The sequence below is a fragment of the Cetorhinus maximus genome, chromosome 3 (genome assembly GCF_964194155.1).
Source record: "Cetorhinus maximus chromosome 3, sCetMax3.hap1.1, whole genome shotgun sequence".
Lineage (NCBI taxonomy): Eukaryota > Metazoa > Chordata > Chondrichthyes > Lamniformes > Cetorhinidae > Cetorhinus > Cetorhinus maximus.
In genome coordinates this window covers 77,521,596-77,544,802 of record NC_135881.1, presented here as the reverse complement: position 1 = coordinate 77,544,802, position 23,207 = coordinate 77,521,596, and the positions used below count along the sequence as shown (strand labels likewise).

General features: G+C 43.8%; 1 protein-coding gene across 1 annotated transcript in view; it reads right to left on the bottom strand.

The window, feature by feature from the left end:
* Positions 1 to 23,207, bottom strand: part of LOC144678739 (contactin-associated protein-like 2) — a 2,328,914-nt gene that overhangs the window by 1,553,371 nt on the left and 752,336 nt on the right. The window contains exon 3 of the mRNA XM_078538599.1: positions 8,831 to 9,024. Coding sequence (XP_078394725.1) covers positions 8,831 to 9,024 — 194 coding nt within the window. The remainder of the gene's footprint in view (positions 1 to 8,830; positions 9,025 to 23,207) is intronic.

Here is a 23,207-nt window from a genome sequence, read left to right as displayed (position 1 = left end):
GAAAGGGGGCCTGGCCTGGGCGTCCCAAGGATCTTCCTGTTCATTCCTGGTCTTGGGCTTTTAGACATAATTTATTAATCCCATGGTTACATTTACATAACATTGGTAAAGTATTCCGTGATTACTAAACAATAGCCTTTTTAGGAAGGATAAATTGTTTAACCTTAGCTTCAGCCTTTTAGGTGATATTTTCCTACATGGGACACACGCGTGGGTAATGATTTTTAGCTCTTGTGTGCTGTCCTTTGCAATGTTGGCTGCCCATATTCAGTTACTCCATACTGGGCACTCTTGACTTGATGCCAGTTACGCTACAGGACCCAGGGTCACCACCTTGACCTCCAAATTCAACCTTCCACTCCAATGCAGATCCCCAGAATCAACACCTTGAGCTCCAGACTCAGGTGACACATGACTTAAAGCAGACAAGCGTGCCCTCACAATTCAGTGATCGCTCCCTGCAGGTTCTCCTCCATACTGCCCAAGAAAGATGGGAGGTGTTCTTCCCACTGACACCATTAGGAGATCCTACCGCCTGATTAAAGAAGCCTGAACAGAGATTGCAGCTGAGCTTAGCAGCTTCAGGGGTCATAGGAGCACCTGGGTCCAATGCAGGCAGAGGTCAATGGCCTTCTCACACTGCCAGGGTAAGTACAATGATAGTGTTAGATCAACTTTTGGTCTCATGAGAGCAGCAAGCAATGGGTCTCAGCGAGGGGAGGGTGCAGGCAGGTGGAAAAATAAAGCCAAAAGCACAGCAGCAATGAGGCCTGCATAGATCTGGGCCCAAACTTTCACGCTCTTATTTCCATCATTATTAAAGTGGTGTGTGAGTTGGCGTGTTGAGAGTTACCCGGGTGGCCTCAGAGGAATACGTGCTGATAAGGGGGGTAGGTGCCAATTGTGCTGAAACACATTCTCTCCTTCTGTCTGCAAGAGAAAATGGCACACAACTCCAAAGAAAATGCAAAGATGGGTGGAGGAATGCCCAACACAAGGATGCTCACACCTGCAGAGGAGGAAGCAGTGTTATTAGCAGTGCTGGAGAGAGAGCGGACGGGTGATCACAGATGATGGTGCATAGAGAGGAGAGTGAGGATGCCTTGAGCTCAACCACTGGGCAGAAAGGAGACACGTGTTACAGAGGGAGAGGAAGAGGAGCGGAGGCTAGGTGAGAGGAGAACAAGGTGCCTGGATCTCCCTCCAGGTCCATACCTCCTCAGGTAGTCAGGGAGGTACCACAGTTCACAAAAAGGGAGCAGGAACAACAGGCTGCCTCTTCTGGAGACTTCACTCAGGGCTCTGTGAGGGTGAGCAGCTGGTCCTCAGCCCCTCTGTCAGTGACCCCAGTCCCTCCAGTAACCAAGACCAAAGAGGATACACCTGCACCTGTGCAGGAGCTGCTTGGCATGCCGGGGCCCTCCAGGCCCCAGGTAACAAGAGGACGTTTTTGCCAATGTCATCTCAGGCAACAAGGCATCACACTCAGGAGCCTGCCTGAGCTGCAGATGTTGTGGATGCACTGAAAGCATAAATGAAAGACCGCGTAGGTTGCATGGGTGTTCAAACATTATGTTATAGCCTATGTTAGCATGTGATTAAATAGACTATTTAAGACTATAGTTGCAGTGCAGGATCCTCACTTGGTTGAGTGCCGCTGACCTCACTCTCTGCGCAGCAATGGTCCACATCCTCACCGGCAAGCTGGATGGCTCTATTTTCAAAAGTTGTCTGGACCTTCAGTTCATCATGCCTCTTCCAGTCTGGGGCGTCTCCCTCTTCTTGTGGGTTAGCTTATCAGGCATGGAGACAGAGGAAGAGAGTGTAAGCAAGATGCCTGCCAGGCCAGATGAGAAGGATGCCTGGCATGTGTGGAGTGTGAGTGGTGCCATCGATGGCATGAGGACATGATGTGCAGGAGAGATGAGGGTGTTTGTGAGGGAGTGAGTGGTAATATCCCCTGAGCTGGCAATGAATGCAAACCCTGTGGATGTGTGATGGGTTTGAGTGTGTGAGTTGAGAGTGATGAGAAGAATGACTTACACTGGCAAAATGGAGGAAATTATTCATACACTAGCGACACTGGGTGGCTGTCCTCTTTTGGAGGGGGTTGGCGCTCACTACCGCTGCCACCACCTCCATTGATGAATTGGTGAGCTTGGTGACTGGTCTTTAACTAGAGCGGGGGTAGAGGAGTTCACGGCAGTCTTCCACTGCGTCCAGCAGGCACCCCAGAGAAACATCATTAAATTTGGAGGCTGCTATCTTCTTTGTTCTTGCGGCCATCTGTCATCTTGAGCAGTCCTGGTCTGTAGACATGAAGTAGGCTGCGCTCTGGTGCTCTTTAAATATGGTGCCTGGAGCAAGGAAGCACTGAGGTCACGGCACGGTGGACAAATCTGAGCCTGCCCACCAGTGATCTGGAGTGTTTCCCATGCATTATTAATGAAGTGGGATGCACCGGGAAGCAGACGTTAGGGCGCAAAAACCAAATCAGAGATTGCTGGCTCTGTAGGATGGGGAGGTGGGGATTAGGTAGGTGGCATAGAGTAGCCTGCTGCAGATGTTCTGATGTTGTGGTCAGTTTCAGAGGAGTAATGATGGCAAATGTTCACAATTCATTGTCAACCCCCAATGCCACATAAAATCCTGATCAATTATTGATATATTTAAGGGTAGTAACCTGGTGCCGTTTTATTATAACAGTAAAAATGGGTTTATCACAAAAAATAAGCATTTATATTAAGATTATCTAGTCGGTAATCATGGGAGATTTTAATATAGACTGGAAAAATCAGACGTGCAAAGGTAGCCTAGATGATGAGTTCATAGAATGTTTTTGGGATAGTTTCTCAGAAGAGCATGTTCTGGGGCCAACCAGAGAGTAGGCTATACTAGATCTAGTATTGTGCAACATGATGGGATTAATTAATGACCTCACAGTGAAGGTGCCCCTATGTAGCAGAGACCATAATATGATTGAATTTTACATTCAGTTTGAGGGAGAGAGGAGTGGATCCAAGACTATGTTTTTAAACTTAAATAAGGGCAATTATGAGGGCATGAAAGCAGAGCTGGCTAAAGTGAATTGGCAAATTAGGTTACGGATAGGTCAATAGAGATGGAGTGGCACACATTTAAGGAGAAATTTCAGAATACACAGAATAGAAACATTCCAACAAATAGGAAAAAGTCCAAGGGATGGGCACACCACCCGTGGTTAATTAGAAAGATTAAAGACAGTACCAAACTTAAAGAAAAAATATTGTGCAAAGACAGGTGGAAGGCGAGAAGCAAGAGTTTCTATAAATATTTTTAAAAGAAATTAGTTAACAAAGTGAGCATTGGTCCTATAGAAAGTGAGTCTGGAGAATTGATAGCGGAAAACAAGGAAATGGCAGATGAATTGAACAGGTCTTTTGCATCAGTTTTCACTATAAAGGATACAAGTGACACCTCAGAAGCAGCTATAAACCAGGCAATGGAAGGGAGGGAGGAACGCAGGAAAATTACAATCACCAGAGAAGTGGTACTGAGTAAATTGTTGGAGATGCGGGCTGAGAAGAGCCTGGGTCCTAATCAGGGACTTCATCCCAGGGACTTAAAAAAAGTGGCTCGTGAGATAATTGATGTATTAGTTTTAATTTTCCAAACTCCCTAAATTCAGGGAACGTCCCATTAGATTGGAAGACAGCAAATTATTCAAAAAGGGAGACAGAAAGCGGGAAAATACAGGCCAGTTAGATCAACATATGTCACAGGAAAAATGTTAGAAACTATTATTAATGAAAGCTGTAGCAGAGCACTTGGGTAAATTCAAGGTAATCAGACAGAGTCAATGTAGTTTTGGAAAAGGAAAATTATGTTTAACCAACTTATTGGAGTTCTTTGAGAAAGTAACATAAAGGGGAATCGGTGGATGTACTGTACTTAGGTTTCCAGAATGCATTTGATGAAGTGCCACATCAAGGGTTATTGTGGAAAATAAAAGCTCATGGTATAGGAATAACATATTGGCGTAGATAGTAGGTTGGCTGGACAACAGGGAACAGAGAGTAGACATAAATGGGTCTTTTTCAGGTTGGCAAGATGTAATGAGTAGTGTGCCACAGGGATCAGTGCTGGGACCGCAACTATTCACAATTTATATAAATGACTTGGAAGGGATGGATGGGATGTTGGCCAAATTTGCTGATAATACAAAGCTAGGTAGGAAAGTAAGTTGGGAAGAGGACATAAGGAGGCTACAAAAAAAGATATGGATAGGTTAAGTATGTGGGCAAAGATCTGGCAAATGGAGTATCATGTGGGAAAGTGAAATTGCCCATTTTGGCAATTAAAAGAAAAGCATATTATCTAAATCATGACAAAATGCAGAGCTCTGAGATGCAGAGGGATCTGGGTGTCTTAGTGCATGAATCACAAAAGGCTAGTATGCAGGTACAGCAAGTAATTAGGAAAGCTAATAGAATGTTATAATTTATTGCGAGGGGAATTGAATACATAAGTAGGGAGGTTATGCTTTAGTTATACAGAACACCAGTGAGACCACATCTGAAATATTGTGTACAGTATTGGTCACCTTATTTAAGGGAAGATGTAAATGCATTGGAAGCAGTTCAGAGAAGGTTTACCAGACTAATATCTGGAACGGGCAGGTTGTCTTATGAGGAAATGTTGGACAGGCTAGGCTTGTATCTGCTGGAGTTTAGAATAGTAAGAGGTGACTTGATTGAAACATATAGGGCAGGATTTTCGGGTCGTCGGGCGGGTGTGGTGGGCGGGCCGGGAGTGGCTGGGAAATGGCCCGCCGTCCGCAATCGGCCCTTGACCGCGATTTCACACTGGCTGGCCAATTAACGGCAAGCCAGCGTGAAATGCATGTGGAGAAGCTCAGCGCTGCTGAGGTGGGGGTGAGAGGAGCGCGACCGCAAAACTCTGTGCATGCATGGGGAGCACACACTGAAAGCTCCCTGAAGGCAGGGAGCTGCATCAGGGAGCTGAAGAATTTTAAAATCAAAAATAAAGCCTTTAAAAATCGGAACAAAAATGTCTCCCACATAGGACTCACTCACATGAACATAAACATAATAAAAATTATGTCAAAACATTTTTATTTTTTAAAATTGATGTCGGAAACTTCATCCCGCCCGTTGATGAGGTTTCCTCAAAAATGCAAAGGCCGCCTAGCTGATTCGCCGGACCACCAACCAAAATATCGCGCAACAGCGCGATAACGTCGGGATGCTCGCCTGACATCATCATTCACTATTTTACGCCCGATTGGGTCGGGCGCGCGCCTTCTCCCGGGATGTAAAATTCTGCCCATAAAATCCTGAGGGGCCTTGACAGGGTGGATATGGAGGGGATGTTTCCTCTTGTAGGAGAATCTAGAACTAGGGGTCACTGTTTAAAAATAAGGGGTCGTCCATTTAAAACGGAGATGAGGCGAAATTCTTTCTCTCAGAGGATTGTGAGTCTTTGTAACGATCTTCCTGAAAAGGCTGTAGAAGCAGAGTCTTGAATATTTCTAAGGCAGAGGTGGATAGATTCTTGGTAAGCAAGGGGGTAATAGGTTATAAGGGGTAGGCGGGATGCAGATTTGAGGTTACGATCAGATCAGTCCTTATCTTATTAAATGGCAGAGCAGGCTTGAGTGCTGAATGGTCTACTCCTGCTCCTTGTTCAATGTCTGTAAGTGGCCTGATTTTAATTCACTGAAAATTACAAAAGCCATTCTGAAACATTTCTGAATTTCGCTGGTGTACACCAGTCAGTTTCTTAGTAATCTTTTTTTAATATTTAAAAGCTTTTAAAATATGCCGATGAGTGCCTGTGCACCTAACAAAACTAGCTTAATTAAGATAAAAGCAAAATACTGCGGATGCTGGCAATCTGAAGCAAAAACAAAAATAAAAATAGCTGGCAAAACTCAGCAGGTCTGACAGCATCTGCGGAGAGGAATGCAGTTAACGTTTCGAGTCCGTATGACTCTTCATCAGAACTAAGGAAAAATAGAAATGAGGTGAAATATAATTAAGAATCTCCTTGAATATTTGCAAATAAGAAAAACTTGCCATCGTCATTAATTTGATTTGGAAGCATAGCCAGTTTTGTGGGAAGAGCAGGCTTCTAGCACCATGTTTATTAAACCAGCATTAAAGAATGAGGAAATTCAGTGTATGCTTGACTTAGCTTGAATTTAAAATTCTGTTTTATCCTTTGAGCTGATTTGGCTGACTTCAGTGCAGTTTGGACCAAAAACCAGCACAAACTTTAAGCCTTGATCCGCAGCTTCTTTGCTACATTTGCGTCCACAGTTGCTACTAGTCTGGTTTAGCAAATGAGCACCATTGTAATATGTCTTTAAGAGATAGTAGCATGACATCACTAGAAGGGAAGTGTATCATTCGATCCAGTCTTAGTTTCACTTTTGCTTTTAAGCAGAGCACGTGCACACAGCTCGGTTGCTGATATCGTCGGGCTTTCTATCTATGTATAGCTGTTCTTATGTGTCTATTCTAAATAAATGAACACATAACATGTTTACGCAATCCCTTATCAATTACTGGTGCCTTTATATCATTATAACAACACGACAGGCATAGAACCATAGAACACTACAGCACAGAAAACAGGCCATTCGGCCCTTCTAGTCTGTGCCAAAATATTATTCCACTAGTCCCGTTGACCTGCACCTAGTCCATAACCCTCCAGACCTCTCCCATCCATGTATCTATCCAATTTATTCTTAAAACTTAAGAGTGAGCCCGCATTTACCACGTCAGATGGTAGCTCGTTCCACACTCTCACCACTCTCTGAGTGAAGAAGTTCCCCCTAAACCTTTCCCCTTTCACCCTAAAGCCATGTCCTCTCGTGTTTATCTCTCCTAATCTAAGTGGAAAGAGCCTACTCGCATTTACTTTGTCTATACCCCTCATAATTTTGTAAACTTCTATCAAATCTCCCCTCATTCTTCTACGCTCCAAGGAACTGAGTCCTAACCTATTTAATCTTTCCCTTTAACTCAACTCCTTAAGACCCGGCAACATCCTAGTAAATCTTCTCTACACTCTCAATCTTACTGATATCCTTCCTGTAGTTAGGCGACCAGAACTGCACACAATACTCCAAAGTTGGCCTCACCAATGTCTTATACAACCTCACCATAACATCCCAACTCCTATACTCAATACTTTGATTTATGAAGGCCAGTATGCCAAAAGCTTTCTTTACAACCTTGTCTACCTGTGACGCCACTTTCAGGGAATTACGTATCTGAACTCCCAGATCCCTTCGTTCCTCCGCACTCCTCAGTGCCCTACCATTTACTGTGTATGTCCTACCTTGCATTTTTTTTAAAATCTGGAATCAGTAAACCGATAATATCCACAGCAGGATTAAACATGTGACAAAGCATCAATACTCACTATTAGCATAGTTTAACAAAGAAAAAAAAATAAAGGCATATAAATACATAAAAATGTGTGTAACTTAAAAAAGAAATATCAGAATTTTGTAAGTTTTATATTGGAAAGCAAATGTCATCAGAAGTATTAGATCTGGATTTAGTCACCTCCTGAGCATAAAATATAATCTAGTGCACAAATGGCTGGATATTTTTTATAGATATATTAATTCAATATAAATTTCTACAAGACACATAGAAGTATATGGATTGCAAGAAATTATTTCATAAATTCTTCCTTTAAGCAATAAACTTCAAATTTGAACAACTGACTAAGTACATTATGAAATATAGGAACATATTTATAAACTGACATGTTAAACAGCACACAACTGATGAAATAATTCTTATATGTTTGTCACACTGATATATATTTCTTTGTAAATGTATCCTCTCTGAGGGCCAACCACAATGCTGACAGTATCTGCAACATTAACTGAACGCTGCAGGGATAGATAGTCAGGCTTGTTTTTGCTTTGTTTGGGTGCACTAGAAAGCCTGTGTCATGACTAGAGAGAAAGACACATCAGTTAATCAGCTTGAACGTCTTATATTTGTAATGCTTGTGATGCTTAATAAAAAAAAACATGCTAATGGTTGTGTAAAAGTTTAATGCTTACTGTCTGGATGCCAAGATGCAGCATTTCAGGAAGGCAACGACTAACTACATAGAAATACACATGGCACAAGGAATAGATGCTGATATTTTCAAACCAGTTTCTTTAAAGTGTGAAATTTTAGATGTTTCAATCATTGCTAATGTTACCTCAGGTTAATTGATTAACATTGTATTTATTGTTATCCCCTTTCCAATATGATTCCAGTCTCTGATTTAACATTTATTTAATATTTAATAACATTAACTTATTTAATGTTTAATAAAACCAACACAATTGATATTGCAGTCTCAGTTGTGTAAATAATCATGATCCTTTCTATGTTCACTCTGCTTCTTGAATAAATTTATGCCACCAACCTTTTTAGCATGTGCATTAATCAGGATCTGAAAACTACTTTTGGTCTGCAGAAATGAATACTGTGTCATTAGTACACAAGCTTAATGCATATAAGTATAAGCATATAAGAAACCCAGTTGTTTGCTTGGATGTTGCTGTGGCTTGTTATAACTAATTCCCGACTAATATAATGCTTCAAAATCACCTGCATTTATATCACAGGCATCAATATTTTTCACTACTCCTTAGTTTACAAAGGCATTGTTTGCAAATGTGTATATGAGTTCACTAGAAGTAATACACAGAGAAACATATTAAGCTAAATCATAGATCATTAACTGTAGACATATCCTGTTGTCACTATACAATATTGAAACTAAAGAATCAACTGAAGTTAGTACATACCCATATGTTGCCATCCTGATGGTACGGTTTCCAGTTCCGCCCTTTATCACTGTAAAGTAGTCTGTACTGTGTCACCCAATCTGAGCTGCTGTACCTGCCTTGGGTTGCTACAGCCGTGACCTGTTTCCTGTTCCCAAAGTCCATCTGCAACCACTGGTAATGATCAGAATCCAGAGGGGACCAGCCACCAGCACCTACACAGTAGGGGAAAAAATAATGGAAAAATCAATGCATTTTCATGAAGATTATTTCTAGAAGAGAAATGTATTAGCATTAAAGCAAAAGCATATATATACATTAAATCTACCACAAATAAGACCAGTAGAATATCACTGTTAACTATTATTTTAAATAGACTATTCTCACTTAGACATGATATTCGCACATTTCTTAACACAGAACACAGCTGTTGAGGAATATAGACTTACTGCTCATGGATAGGCAACATGGTTGAAAGTCCCTGTTCCTGTATTCTAATTTCTATGTAATCCTACAAAAATACAATAATAGTCAAATTATTTTTTTGAGGTATCTTTTATCTTTCACATTGGGCTGGATCTTGCTGGGTTGAGGAATTTTACGACATGCGCATCGGCTAGACTTTTTCTTGCACTCTTCAAATTTAAAATATTTTATGGCAGAAGTAGCTGAAAGTGCGCCACTGATAATGGGATGGTGAAATAACTGGGAGTACAACATGATAATGGGATGGTGAAATAACTGGGAGTACTTTGTGATAATGGAATGGTGAAATAACTGGGAGTACTTCGTGATAATGGAATGGTGAAATAACTAGAAGTACTCCTGATAATGGAATGGTAACACAATGGGGCATTTCGAACCTCAGTTAATTGGTGAGAACAAGAGTCTATCTCCTTAACCAATGAGATATAAGGGTTGAGAAAAAAAATGAGAATTACAGAGAAGAGTCAGTTAGAGTGGGTGAAATAGAGCTAAGTCAGGTACAAAAAAGAAATACAGAGAGGAAAGGAAAGGTTGAATTTAAAAAAAGCAATAGGCAAGAGGAAAGGTAAGACAAATAAATATGGATTTGATATTTATAAAATCATTAACAACAATTGATCACATGCAGGAATGACTTTGAACACTTTAAATTGTTCCCATTCTGGATCGGAGAGGTTGATTAGTATTGTATTAACAATCATCCTACTGTTAAAAAGGCACTGACACTATAAGTTACAAGACTTAACTTCATATAGTGGGCAATTCATGTGCAAATCCAGCAAGTTCTTAATTTTCTTTCATTTATATAATGGGGAAGCAGTTACAGTTCAATGCTGTGGTTAATAATCCATTCAACGACTTTAGCTGATGCAGTGTGAATGGTTGTGATGCCATCAGGAATGGATCTCTCAGGGCAGAAATTCAGTACGTGGTCGATAGTCTGATTTGGATGATCATCATCACAATTTGAGCTATTCTTCATGTTCCACTTGTGGAGCAAGTGGCCACATCTTCCCTGGCCCGTCCTCAATGGGGTAAGGGTTGTCCAGGTTTTGCATGGAAGGTTAAAATCTGGGAGTTCACCACTCGGCCAGTTGCCAGGTTACGGCTGATGATGTTTACAGTCAATCAGAAGGCTTCCAGAGAACATAAATCTTCAGTCAGTGTTTTCTCAATGTTCTGAAGTTCTTTTAGCCAGAAAGCCAGGACCAAGTCATCAGCAGATGCGAAGAGCCATGACTTTATAGGAGGGAGGTCCCTGGTACATACGGTGAAGCGAGCTTGTGCGAGGACTGATCTCTGTGGGAGCCCATTGTGCATGGTTATGAGTGGGTGGCTGATTTGATCTCAAAGGTGCAAACAGATCAATTGGTTGCTGACCATGAGGTTGATAAGTTGTAGGGTTTTCACAGATCAGATTATTTTTGACAGCTTCAGCAGTATGGCTGTGTGCCACACTATGTCATGTGCATGGGACAAGTGTGTCATAGGAACAGGAAACTGGCCTCAATGTGTGAGGTCAATGTCAAGATCTGCTCAGAGTGGTAACGATCTGTGCAAAAACCTGCCTGTTGGGAGGGTGTACTGCTGCTTCCAGGGTGGGTCTATTTAGCAGGAGGTGTTCCAGGACCTTATTGACAGCAGGGAGATGGAGCAGCCACTGTGTGGGTCGCTGACTGGCTTGACAATGGCCGCTATCTTGGATTAGTGCTGGATGTTTGGAATGGTGCCTAGTCTGTGGATGTTGGTAAAGAACTTTGCTAGCCACTTCCTTCCTTTGATCCGATGATCTTGAGGAATTCTGGGTAAATCCCATCGACTCCTGCTGCTTTATCTGATTTGGTTGATGTTAGAGTGTTATCCACTTCTTCTTGTGTGTAAGGGCTTGAGAAATCAGTCCACTCTGGGGCAGTCTTGTGAGACTATAATTATTAAAAATAATGGGAAGGCTGAGGGCGAATTTCTGTTTGTGCAAAGCAAATGATAAAATGATCTAAATCGACCGGCGAGTTCCAGAGATTAACATCTCATGGTATATCTCTTTGCTAGCAGATTTGTTCATTTACAGTGACATACAATGTTACTAGGCTGACATTTTTACAGCAATATTTGGCCTGTTATTATTCAATACACCTAGAAATTGTCATTACGACAATGACACCAGTAAAAACGTATCACATGAGGTTGGAGGATAGGGGAAGCCATTCAGATCTTGAAGTCAATAACTTAAAAATATTTTTATTCTTTCATGGGATATGGGATCGCTGGCAAGGCCAGCATTTGGTGCCCATCCGTAACTGCCCTTGAGAAGGTGGTGGTGAGTCACATTCTTGAACTGCTGGAGTTCCAGGGTTGTGACCCAAAGACAGTGAAGGAACAGTGATATAGTTCCAAGTCAGGGTGATGTGTGGCTTAGAGGGGTGCTTGCAGGTTGTGGTGTTGCCATGCATTTGCTACTCTTGTCTTTCTGGTGGTAGCGGTTGCAGGTTTGGAAGATGTTGTCGAAGGAGCCTTGGTGTTTCACTGCAGTGCATCTTGTATATTGTACACACTGCTGTCATTGTGGTGGGGGTAATGAATGTTTATGTTGGTGGATCAGGTGCCGATCGAGCAGGGTGCTTTATCCTAAATGGTGTTGGGCTTCTTGATTGGTGTTGGAATTGCATTCATTCAGGCAAGTGGAGATTATTCCATTAAACTTCTGACTTGTGCCTTGTTGATGGGGGACAGGCTTTGGGAAGTCAGGAGGTGAGTTACTCGTTGCAGAATTCCTATCCTCTGACTTGCTCTTGTGGCCACAGTATTTACATGGCTAGTCCAGTTCAGTTTCTGGTCAATGGTAGCCCCTAGGATGTTGATAAGTGAGGGGGGGGTGGGGGGGGCGGGGGGGGGGGGGGGGCAGCGCTGGTAATGCCATTGGATGTTAAGGGGAGATGGTTAGATTCTCTCCTATTGGAGATAGTCGTTGCCTGGCAGTTGTGTGGCATGAATATCTCTTGCCACTTTTCAGGCCAAGCTTCAGTATTGTCCAGGTCCTGCTGCATATGGACATAGGCTACTTAAATATCTGATATATATGTACATAAGAATATACAAATTAGGAGCAGGAGTAGGCCATTTGGCCCCTCAAGGCTGCTCCACCATCCAATAAGATCATGGTTGACCTGATTGTGGCCTCAACTCCACATTCCGCCTACCCTTGATAAACTTTGACTCTTTAGTTCATCAAGAATCTATCTACCTCTGCCTCAAAAATATTCATTAACACCACCTCCACTGGGGAAGGGAGTTGCAAAGATTCATGACCCTCTGAGAGAAAAAAATTCTTCTTATCTCCATCTTAAATGGGAGACTCCTTACTTTTAAACTGTGTCCCCTACTTCTAGCCTTTTCCACAAGGGGAATCATCCTTTCACCATCTGCCCTGTCAAGTCCTCTCAGGGCCTTCTATCTTTCAATAAGATTGCCTCTCATTCTCCTAAACTCCAATAGATACAGGCCCAGTCTGTCCAATCTTTCCTCATAAGATAACCCCTTCACCCCGGACATCAGTCAAGTGAACCTTCTCTGAACTGCTTCTAATCCATTTATATCCTTTCTTAAATAAGGAGACCAAAACTGTACACAGTATTCTAAATGTGGTCTCACCAAAGCCCTGTACAACTGCAGCAAAACATCCCTACTTTTACATTCCATTTCCCTTGCAATAAACACCAACATTGCATTTGCCTTCATAATCACTTCTATACCTGCATGCTATCTTTTCCTGATTCATGTATCAGGACACCCAGATCCCTCTGCACTACAGAGTTGTGCAATCTCTTTCAATTTAAATAATATGCCGTTTTTCTATTCTTGTTGCCAAAGTGGACAAGTTCACATTTTCCCACGTTATACTCCATCTGCCAAAATTTTGCCCATTCATTTAACCTATCTATGCCCCTTTGCAGACTTGTCCTCTTTACAACTTATTTTTCTATCTATCTTTGTGCCTTCTGCAAATTTAGCAATCATACATTCCGTCCCATCATCCAAGTCATTGATAGGAATTGTAAACAGTTGAGGCCCCAGCACTGATCCCTATGGCACTCCACTTGTCACACCTAGCCAACCCAAAAAAGCCCCATTATTCCCTACTCTCTGCTTCCTGTTAGCTAATCAATCCCCTATCCATGCCACAAAAACAGAAAATGCTCTTCTTCAGAGCAGAGTCATACCCTTATCCCTATCCATGATAATATGTTACCCCGTACACCATGAGCTCTTATTTTACGCAGTAACGTCTGATGTGGCACCTTGTCAAATGCCTTCTGGGAATCTAAGTACAGCACAACGTCCATAGATTCCCCTTTATCCATTCTTGCTTGTTACTTCCTCAAATAACTATCAAATTATCCAAACATAATTTCCCTTTCACAAAACTATGTTGACTCTGCTTGATTGCATTGAACTTATCTAAGTGCACCGCTATAACCTCCTTAATAATAGATTCCAGCAATTTCCCCTCAACAGATGTTAAGCTAACTAGCCTGTAGTTTCCTGCTTTCTGTCTCCTTTTTTTGAATAGAGAAGTCAAATTTGCTATTTTCCAATCAGATGGGATCTTTCCAGAAACTGGGGAATTTTGGAAAATTAAAACCAATGCATCTACTATCTCAGCAGCCACTTCTTTTAAGGCCCTAGGATGAAGTCCATTAGGATCTGGAGACTTGTCAGCTTTTAATTCTAATAATTTTCTCAGTATCCTTTCCCTGGTGATTGTAATTGTTTTAAGTTCCTCCCTCCCTTTCACCTCCTGATTCATAATTATTTCTGGAATGTTAGTTGTATCCACTACAGTGAAGACAGATGCATAATATCTGCTCAATTCATGTATCATTTCCTTATTTTCCATTATTAATTCTCCATTCTCACTCTCTAGAGGACCAACACTCACTTTACTTACTCTTTTCTTTTTTAAATACCTGTAGAATTTCCATCTGTTTTTATCATTCTAGCTAGCTGTAGAAACACATGCTGGAAGCTTCTTAGTCAAACAAAGCAAACTTTATTAACACAAGAACTTCTGTGGCTGCTTGTATCTAGCCAGCTCCTCATACAACCATTTCTTAGGAAACTCCTCCTTGGGAATTTATTCCCCTGTGCTAGCTATACATTGGTTGAACAAACCACGTGACCCCTACTGCGGCAAACTGATCTTAAATTGACAGTCATCACACCAGCTTTCTCTTGTACTCCAATTTCTCCCTCCTTATTGATCTTATAGTCATTCTTTGATGTTCTTTATAATCTGTTCAATCTTCTGACCTGTCACTTGTCTTTGTGGAATTATATGCTTTCTCTTTCAATTTGATGCTATCATCAACTTCTTTAGTTAGCCACGGATAGTGTGGCCTTCCCTTACACTCTTTCTCTCTCATTGGAATCTATCTTTTATGAGTATTCTGAAATATTTCCTTAAATGTCTGCCACTGCAACTCTATTGACCTATCCTTTAACCTAATTTTCCAGTTCACTTTAGCCAGCTCTGTCTTCATGCCCTCAAAATTAAAATATTCATCTTAGATCCACTCTTCTCTCCCTCAAACTAAATGTGAAATTCAATCATATTAGGATCAATGCTACCTAGGAATGCCTTCACTATGAGGTCATTAATTAATCCTGTCTCATTGTACACTACCAGATCTAGTATAGCCTGCTTTCTTGTTGGTGCTAAAACTTGCTACTCTAAGAAACTGTCCCAAAAACACTCTGTGATCTCATCATCCAGTCTACCTTTGCCAATCTGATCTGCCCAATCTATATGTAGATTAAAATCACCCATGATTATCACCACACTTTTCTCACATTATTTCTCCCTGTATACCCCGTCCTACAGTGAAGCTACTATTAGGGGGCCTATAAACCACTCCCACAAGTGACTTCTTAACTTTACTATTTCCCATCTCTACCCAAACTGATTCTACATCTTGATCTCAAGAACTAAGGTAATCTCTCTCTATTGTAGCAATGTAATCCTTAATAAAAAGAGCCACCCTGCACCTTTTCCTAGCTTCCTGTCCTTCTTAATTGTCATGTCCATTTTAATATTCAAGTCCCAGTCTTTGTTATCCTGCAGTCACATCTCTGCAAAGGCTATCAGATCATACATTTTTATTTTATTTGTGCTGTCAATTCATCTGTTTTATTATGAACGCTATGTGCATTCAGACACAGAGCCTTTAGTTCTATCTTTTTACTTTTTTTTGTTACTTCTTAGGTTTATACACTCTGTCCCTTCCTGCCACACTCTGATCATAATTTCCTTATTCCTAACTTGCTCTTTTGCCTTGTCTTCTCTATTTAATTCAACAAGTCTTCCAAACTTGATTCCCTTGCCCCAACTTTTAATTTAAACCTCACTCTACCATCCTAGTTATACAACTCGATAGAACACTCATGCTATCAAGGTTCAAATGAAGGCCATCCCAAAGGTACAGCTCCCTATTGCCCCAGTACTCATGCCACCGACTCATGAATCAAAACCAATTTTTCCCACACCAATTTTTCAGCCATGCATTTAACTCTCTAACCTGATTTACCCTAGGCCAATTTGCTCATGATTCAGATAGTAATCCAGAGATTATTATCTTTGAGGTTCTGCTTTTTAACTTAGCCCAAAGCTGCTCATACCCCCTCAGCAGAACTTCTTTCCTAGTTCTACCTACGCCCATTGGTACCTACGTGGACCACGACCACTGGATCCTCCCCCTTCCATTTCAAGTTCCTCTCCAGCCCAGTACAGATATTCTGAACCCTGGTACTGGGCAGGCAACACACATTCTGGACTCCCACTGTTGACTGCAGAGAACGGTGTCTATCCCACTGACTATACTGCCCCCAACAACCACTACATTTCAATTAACTACCTCTGCTTGAATGGCTTCCTGTACCCTGGGGCCATGCTAAATTTGCTCATCCACCCTGCCGCCACCACTTTCATTCACACAGGCTGCAAGAACATCAAACCTGTTGGACAATTGCAAAGCCTGAGGCTCCTCTATGTCTACCATTTCGATCCTTATGTCTGCCTTATTCACAGTCACATGCTCCTGCCCCTGACCAAATCAGAAGACCCTATCCTAAGGGTTGTGACTGCCCCCGATACAAAGTCTCCAGGTAACTTTCCCCTCTCCCTGATGCATCAGAATGTCTGCAACTTGGCCTCCAGCTCAATGACTGTGAGCCGAAGCTCCTCAAGCTGCAGACATTTACTGCAGGCATGTTTACTCTGGATCACACTGGTGTCCAGCAATTTCCACTTTCTGCAGTCACAATACATCATATATCCTGCTAGATTGATTATGTGTTAATTAATTTATTAATTTATAATTAATAAACACTGCTACTCCTGATAATCTTTACTATTGCTAGTAAACCTTACTATAACTAAAAAAGCCTTACAATTACTAAGAAATCACACAGGTTTTGAACATAAATGAGCAAAATATTCACCAACCAATCACGTATCTGTTTTCCTGTGATGTCACACTTTGATTTCTCTCAGAACGCAGCTACTCCGCTCTGGAGCCACAGGCTGGACTGGATTGGATAGCTTTTCTCGGTGGTGGTTACTGCCTCCGGGTCCTCCTTTCACCTACTCTCTAGGTGTTGGTTATGGCCCCTGGGCCCTCTTATCGCCCACTCTTCTAGATGGTGATTACTGCCTCTGGGTCCTCTATGCACCCCATCTTCTAGGTGTTGGTTACTGCCTTGGAGTCCTCCTTTCACCCACTCTGATGGGTTGCGAATCGTTCTGAATATTGTGCAATCATCAGCAAACATTTCCATTTTTCACCTTATATTGGAGGGAAGGTCATTGATGAAGCAGCTCAAGATGGTTGAGCTAGGGCAACACTATGAGGAACTCCTGCAGCAATGTCCTGAGACTGAGATGATTGGTCTCCAACAACCACATGCATCTCCCTTTGACCTAGGTATGATTCCAAACAGTGAGGAATATTCCCCCTGATTTCCATTGACTTCTATTTTGCCAGGGCATCTTAATCCCACACTTGGTCAAATGCTGCCTTGATGGCAAGAGTAGTCTCTCAAATCTCAACTCTGGAATTCAGCTCTTTTTTCTATATCTGGGCCAAGGCTGCAATGAGATCAGGAGCTGAGTGGCCCTGATGGAAGCCAACTGAGCACCATGACCATTTATTCCTCATCATTTATGACATTTTAATTTAAGGGAGAAAAGTAAGTACCATTTGCCTTAATTTCAGGGCTGAATGTGCAACAGGCATTCATATTCTGTTTCTGGGCCATGTAGCATTCAAGACATCCCTCAATGGGCAGGCTGGTTGTCATTTCCCATTTCTCAGCTGGTATTTATACCAGAGTTCCCTACTGTTGCCCAACACCTATCGGATTCACACGTGTTAAGTGATCCTGATCACTTCTGCTTTTCTTCTTATGCTGACAGATTAAGAGAAACTGTTTGAAAAGAATGAACAACTAATCATTTTATTAACCATTAAATTCACTTTTCTGCTGACATATGCATCTGATCTATTGGTTGTGGGATCACTTAGCTATGTTTATAGCATGCTGCTTCCACTGTTTAGTATGCATGTTGTTGTTGTGTTGCAGCTTCTCTAGGTTTTCACCTGGATAGGGTGAGGTCAAGTAAGTCTTTCCCTTGTGTTAGTTCTCTCACTATCTGCCGCTAGCCCAGTCTGGCAGCTATGTCATTCAGGTATTGGCCAGCTTGGTCAGTAGTGGTGCTGCCGAGCCACTCTTGGTGATGGACATTGCAGTCTCCCAGCCAGAGTGCATTCTGTGTCTTTGCGATTGTGAAGGCTTCTTCCAAGTGGTGTTCAACATGGAGGAGTACTAATTCATCAGTTAAGGATCGTAATCTGCAGGTTTCTTTGCCCATCTTTGACTTCATGCCATGAGGCTTCATGGGGTTATCAAACAATTTTGTGGAGTCCCAGGGCCAACCCTCCCAACTGACTATCACTGTTTCACCACCTCTGGCAAGTCTCTCCTGCTCATGGGGCAGAACATATCCAGGTATGGTAATTGAGAAATCTGAGGCGTTGGCTAATTGGTATGATTTTAAAGTATGACTATGTCAGACTGTTGTCTGTAGGACTGCTTCCCCAATTTTGGCACAAGTCCCAGATGAGCAGGATATTGCAAGGTTGACTGGGCTGATTGTGCCTTTGTTGTATCTGAAGCCAACGCCTGGCTGATGTTTGGTGAACCGGTAGGTTTTATTATTTCTCGCAGTGGTTTGACACAACTGAGTAACTTCCTAGGCTATTTCAGAGGGCAATTAAGAGTCAACCACATTGCTATGAGTCTGGATTCACATATTAGCCAGACTGGGTAATGTTATGAAGATGTATTATATAAAATATTAACTTATGTCATCGGCTGGACATATATTGAACTTTTTTGAAAAGAACACTTTTGTTAAGCAAAGGAGTTTGGCTTGCAACAGCAACTATGTTGCAAATACAAAGGACACAAAATTGCTTTTTATGGCAACAGAGTCCATGGAGCTCAGGGAGAGTTCACATGATCCAGCCCTTGGGTGCAAAGATGCTGGATTTTGAATAGTCAGAGACTGCCACCTGGGCATCAGCCTTACCCCATCTCATTTTCTTCTGAAACTTCTCTCATCAAAGCTGAGCTATTTGTGATTTGAAAAACCCACCAGAAGACCTCATTGTTGCAAACCGAAAGTTCTTAAAGAAAGAATTCTGAATCAATTAGTCACGACTGCAGACTGACTTCTCCACTGTGGAAAGGAACCCTTCAGCTGTAAGCAAGCCTCCAGACAATCTGTGATTTTTTTTTTGATGATACTTGTTACTTCGTCAGTGTTTTTAGATCTGATACTCTGCAGAGTTGTATTTCTTCTTTACATGCTTGGGGGCGGGGGGGTGGGGTGGGGGGTGGGGGGGGCGGGGCAGTGACGGTGTTTATGTGTAGTTTTTGCATTAGTGGGTGGTTGGTCATATTTGTACATTTTGAACCTTTTGTTAATAATTTCTGCATCTTTATCTGAGTGAGTTTCAGCAATAAAACTAACTCTTTGCTTGTTAACTTAAGGAAACTGCCTGGCTTATTTCTTGCACTGAGCTATATATAGTTAAATATATATTAAATTGGTAATATCACTTCCCTTTTAAATTTAAACTCTTGTTATAACCAACACAGGAGTGGGACAAAGAGAGGAGTCACCCCTGCTATCTTAATCGTAACATTAAGGACAGCAGATTTTCTTCCTTATAAAACATTGGGCAGAATTTTCCGTTTGCTGGTCGGGCCTGCCCGACCGACTTGGTGGTGGGTGGGCAGCTGATGGCCACCGCCGAAAAGGGCCGCACCGCCATTTTCCGCGGGCAGGCCAATTAAGGCACACCCAGCTGGTTCTCCCGTGGAGAACGGGAAAATAGTCGAGGAGGCGGGTGGCCTCAGACCGCTGGCTCCAATGGGAAACCGGCAGTCTGTATAGAGAGTGGCCAGGCAGCCTGCTTGAGGCAGTGCACCATGGCCACTCGGGGAGCGAGGGAGGGAGCTATGTATGCACAAGAGCATGAGCAGGAGGAGGGGGGCAGGAGAGGCCAGCTGGGGGGCCACTGTGCGCCCCGATTCTCTGATGCATGCCTTGCTGTCCTCCTCCAAGAAGTTTCCAGCCATTGGCACTTGTTGTATTCGGAGGATGGGAGGAGGAGGGCCCCACATGTCACTAGCCAGGAGTGGAAGGAGGTGGGTGAAGCTGTCAGTGCCCATGATAATGTGCAGCGCACTGGCACCCAATGCCGAAAAAGATTCAATGATTTGCTGCGCTCTGGATGGGTTAGTACCATATCGGCCTTGGCCATTTGACCCAGAAAGTAGCTGTAGCCTTTGAGCACCCCCCCCCCCACCATCACCCCCACCACATCTTGCTATCATTACTGCATAGAGCATTTGGCGCATGCTGGGTGGGTAAACGGGTACTGACCATGCTTACATCAGCCTTAGTGGTTGAGGAGAAGAAGGGTTCTCTCCGCAGCATATGTTGGTGTTTGTGGCATTTGAGTAGTCTGGGGGCAACCTGCAGGAGATGCCGCACGACACATACTCAGAGATCCAACACATGTCATATTGATGCTGATGAGATGGTGCAAGGTGTGCCTCAAGGTGTTGTGGCCAAATGCCATCTGCTGGCATCGGCGCCCCACCTAGTTGCGCCTCCTTGCCATGGGCACTAAGACCCATGTGCTATTCAAAGTGATGGATGCCGAATGTCCAAGGTGTCCGTTGGGGATGGGGGTTGGGACCAGCCATACTATTGTCTGGGAACTGATCACCAGTGGTGTGGACAGGAGCCGCTGGAGGCTCCTGTGGTTGGGGTGCAGTGTGCGCGTGCAGAGTACATGAGCGATCAGCCCCAATAAATCTTCTTCTCTGTTCTGCAGGCAAAAACTCACCACAATGCCCGGGAGCGCCAGGGGACTGGAGGTGGACGCGCCCTCCTGCAGTGCCTCTCGCCTTTTGAAGAGCAGGCCATGGAGCTGGGGAGGAGGCAGGAAGCCAGGGCGGCCGGGGGCGGCGAAGCTGGGGTCCAGCGGCCAGGTATTTGAGGTCCACAGTCCCATCCACTCTGTCTACCCACCATCCAAACCTATGATGGTTGCTGCAATCATTAATGCAGCAACATTGCTCATTCACAGACTGAGACACTCTGACATGTAGGTCATACACAAAGGTCCCTCGTCCCCTTGAGGATTCGCGTATCCACCACTTTCCAAAGTCACCTTATCCCATTTGTGACTGCTATCCCCATGGCCTAACACGCCATGGCATCACTGCTGCACAGCCAAAGACTTTTTGCATCTTAGGGGGTTTGGGACCTCCACCACCCTTTCAGCCAGTGCGCCCCACATTACTTTGTCCAAAAGGTCCTCAGCACCTCAGCTGTGAACCTCATGACACTCAACTTAGATAAATGCCACCATGTAACTCATCCCTGCGCCAAGGGGAAATGTTGCCTTCTGCCCACCCGGTCTATGCCCCTCCTAATGGAATGAAGGTCAATAATGTGACCTGTCAATCTCCTGCGATCGACGGCAAATGTTGCTAGTGTTTGCGATGTTTCCTCAGCCCTGCAACTATCCAGGCCAGCATGCATCCAAGTCAGGTACCTCTGCACTCTCCCCACTCCAATGGTACATAACATGCCATGTAGTATTCCTGAGGCCATCTGACCAGCCTGTCTGCATGTGTGGTTAATGGTTGGGGCTCTTCTTGACTCTTTTCCACCCCACCAATGTTCGTCTCCTTAGGGTCTTGAAGGGTGAGCGACTCATGAGGCTGGGGGGAAAGGGATGAAAGGTTGAAATGACTGTATGCTAACTGATGCACTGTCTTTGTTGTTAATTTCAGCATCACCACCAGATCACCATGCCCATAGACACTGCAGTCCCCCCTCCACACCTGAGGCCCAACATGTGCAACTTGCGGCACATCATTTCAGCCAGCCAGGCACCAGCGCAGACACACACACCTCGGTGGGGAATTTATCGTTGGCTAGTGTTCCAGGTCACAGTAGAGAGGGCACTTCACAATCGCTGGAGGAGATGGTAGGGACAGAGAGTGCCGATGGCACCAGCAGCTGGAGGACTGCAGGGGACGATGCACATGCTGAGTCCAGCACTGATGACGTGCCTCTGGAGTTGTCACCAATGCAGCAGCTGCAGGACAAGCGGCAGGAATCATGTTTGCATCTGGCAGGGTTGTATGAGGGTATGACTCAGTTGGTCTCTGCGATGGAGGAGTCCAGGCAGAGTGTCAGTGAAGACATGAACTTCAGGGCAGAGCTTCACGTTTCCTCCACTGAGAGATTGGCGACTCTCATGGAGAGAGGGTTCAATTGGATGGAAATTCTTCTGATTGGGTTACGCTCTGACCTGTAATCCTTCACAGCAGTACTGGCCACGGGTGGCCATTCCCAATGTGGGAGATGTTGTGGGCACCAAGTGTCGCCGCTCAGTGCCCATGCATCTGCGGTGAGCAGGGAGGTCCAATGGGACCTCACGTCAGCGCAGCAGCTGCCTGTCGTCACTGCGAGCTCCTCTCGGGGCGCTCCAGATGAGGGCAGCAGCTCCTCCGCCCCTCTGCCAGTCAACGTTGCTTCCATTGAGGCTGCGACAACTGGGGAGGTGCCAGCTCTGGAACTGGCCACTCCCTCCCAGGCAGGGCCATCACAGGCTCCACGGGTCAGAGGATGCCCGCCAAGGTCATCAAGGCCAACAGGACAGCAGAGTCAGCAGGCTGTCTCACAAGCCACTCCGAGCGATGGGGCGGCACCTAGAAGTAGCACCCGCAAAGGAAAGCATAAGGCACGTTAGGCACTTCAAGGGTATGACAGTGGTGATTTTGTGTTGGCCTTAGAATAGGGAACAAAATTCTTCTCATTGGAATGAGAAATATGTGTACTTTTTTTGGACATAATAAAGTCCACTTTTCTGACCATGGCTGAGGGTGTTTCCTTTTTGGTGCATTTTTCTTTTTCACAGACATATCATGAGTGTTTGAGTGGACAATGATGTTTCTGTACTAAGCCCTTAGTTGCAGCTGATAAGGTGGAAGATGTAGCACCTAAGTCCCACGTGTGGAAGTGCCAGGCAATGCTGTTCCTGCTGATCCATGCGTGTGGAGCTAGCTGAAGGTTCGTTGGATTAAATTGTCCTGGGTGTCCCTGCCTCCTTGGTGTAATAGCGGGTTGGCGTGCTGCCCCTCATCATCACCCTGTGCTTCCTCATCCTCTGAGCCACTGCTGGATTCATCATGTGCAGCCTCATCCAGGACGCTAAGGTCTTCATCGTCAATGCAGCCCCCCTTTCCATCGCAAGATTGTGCAGTGCGC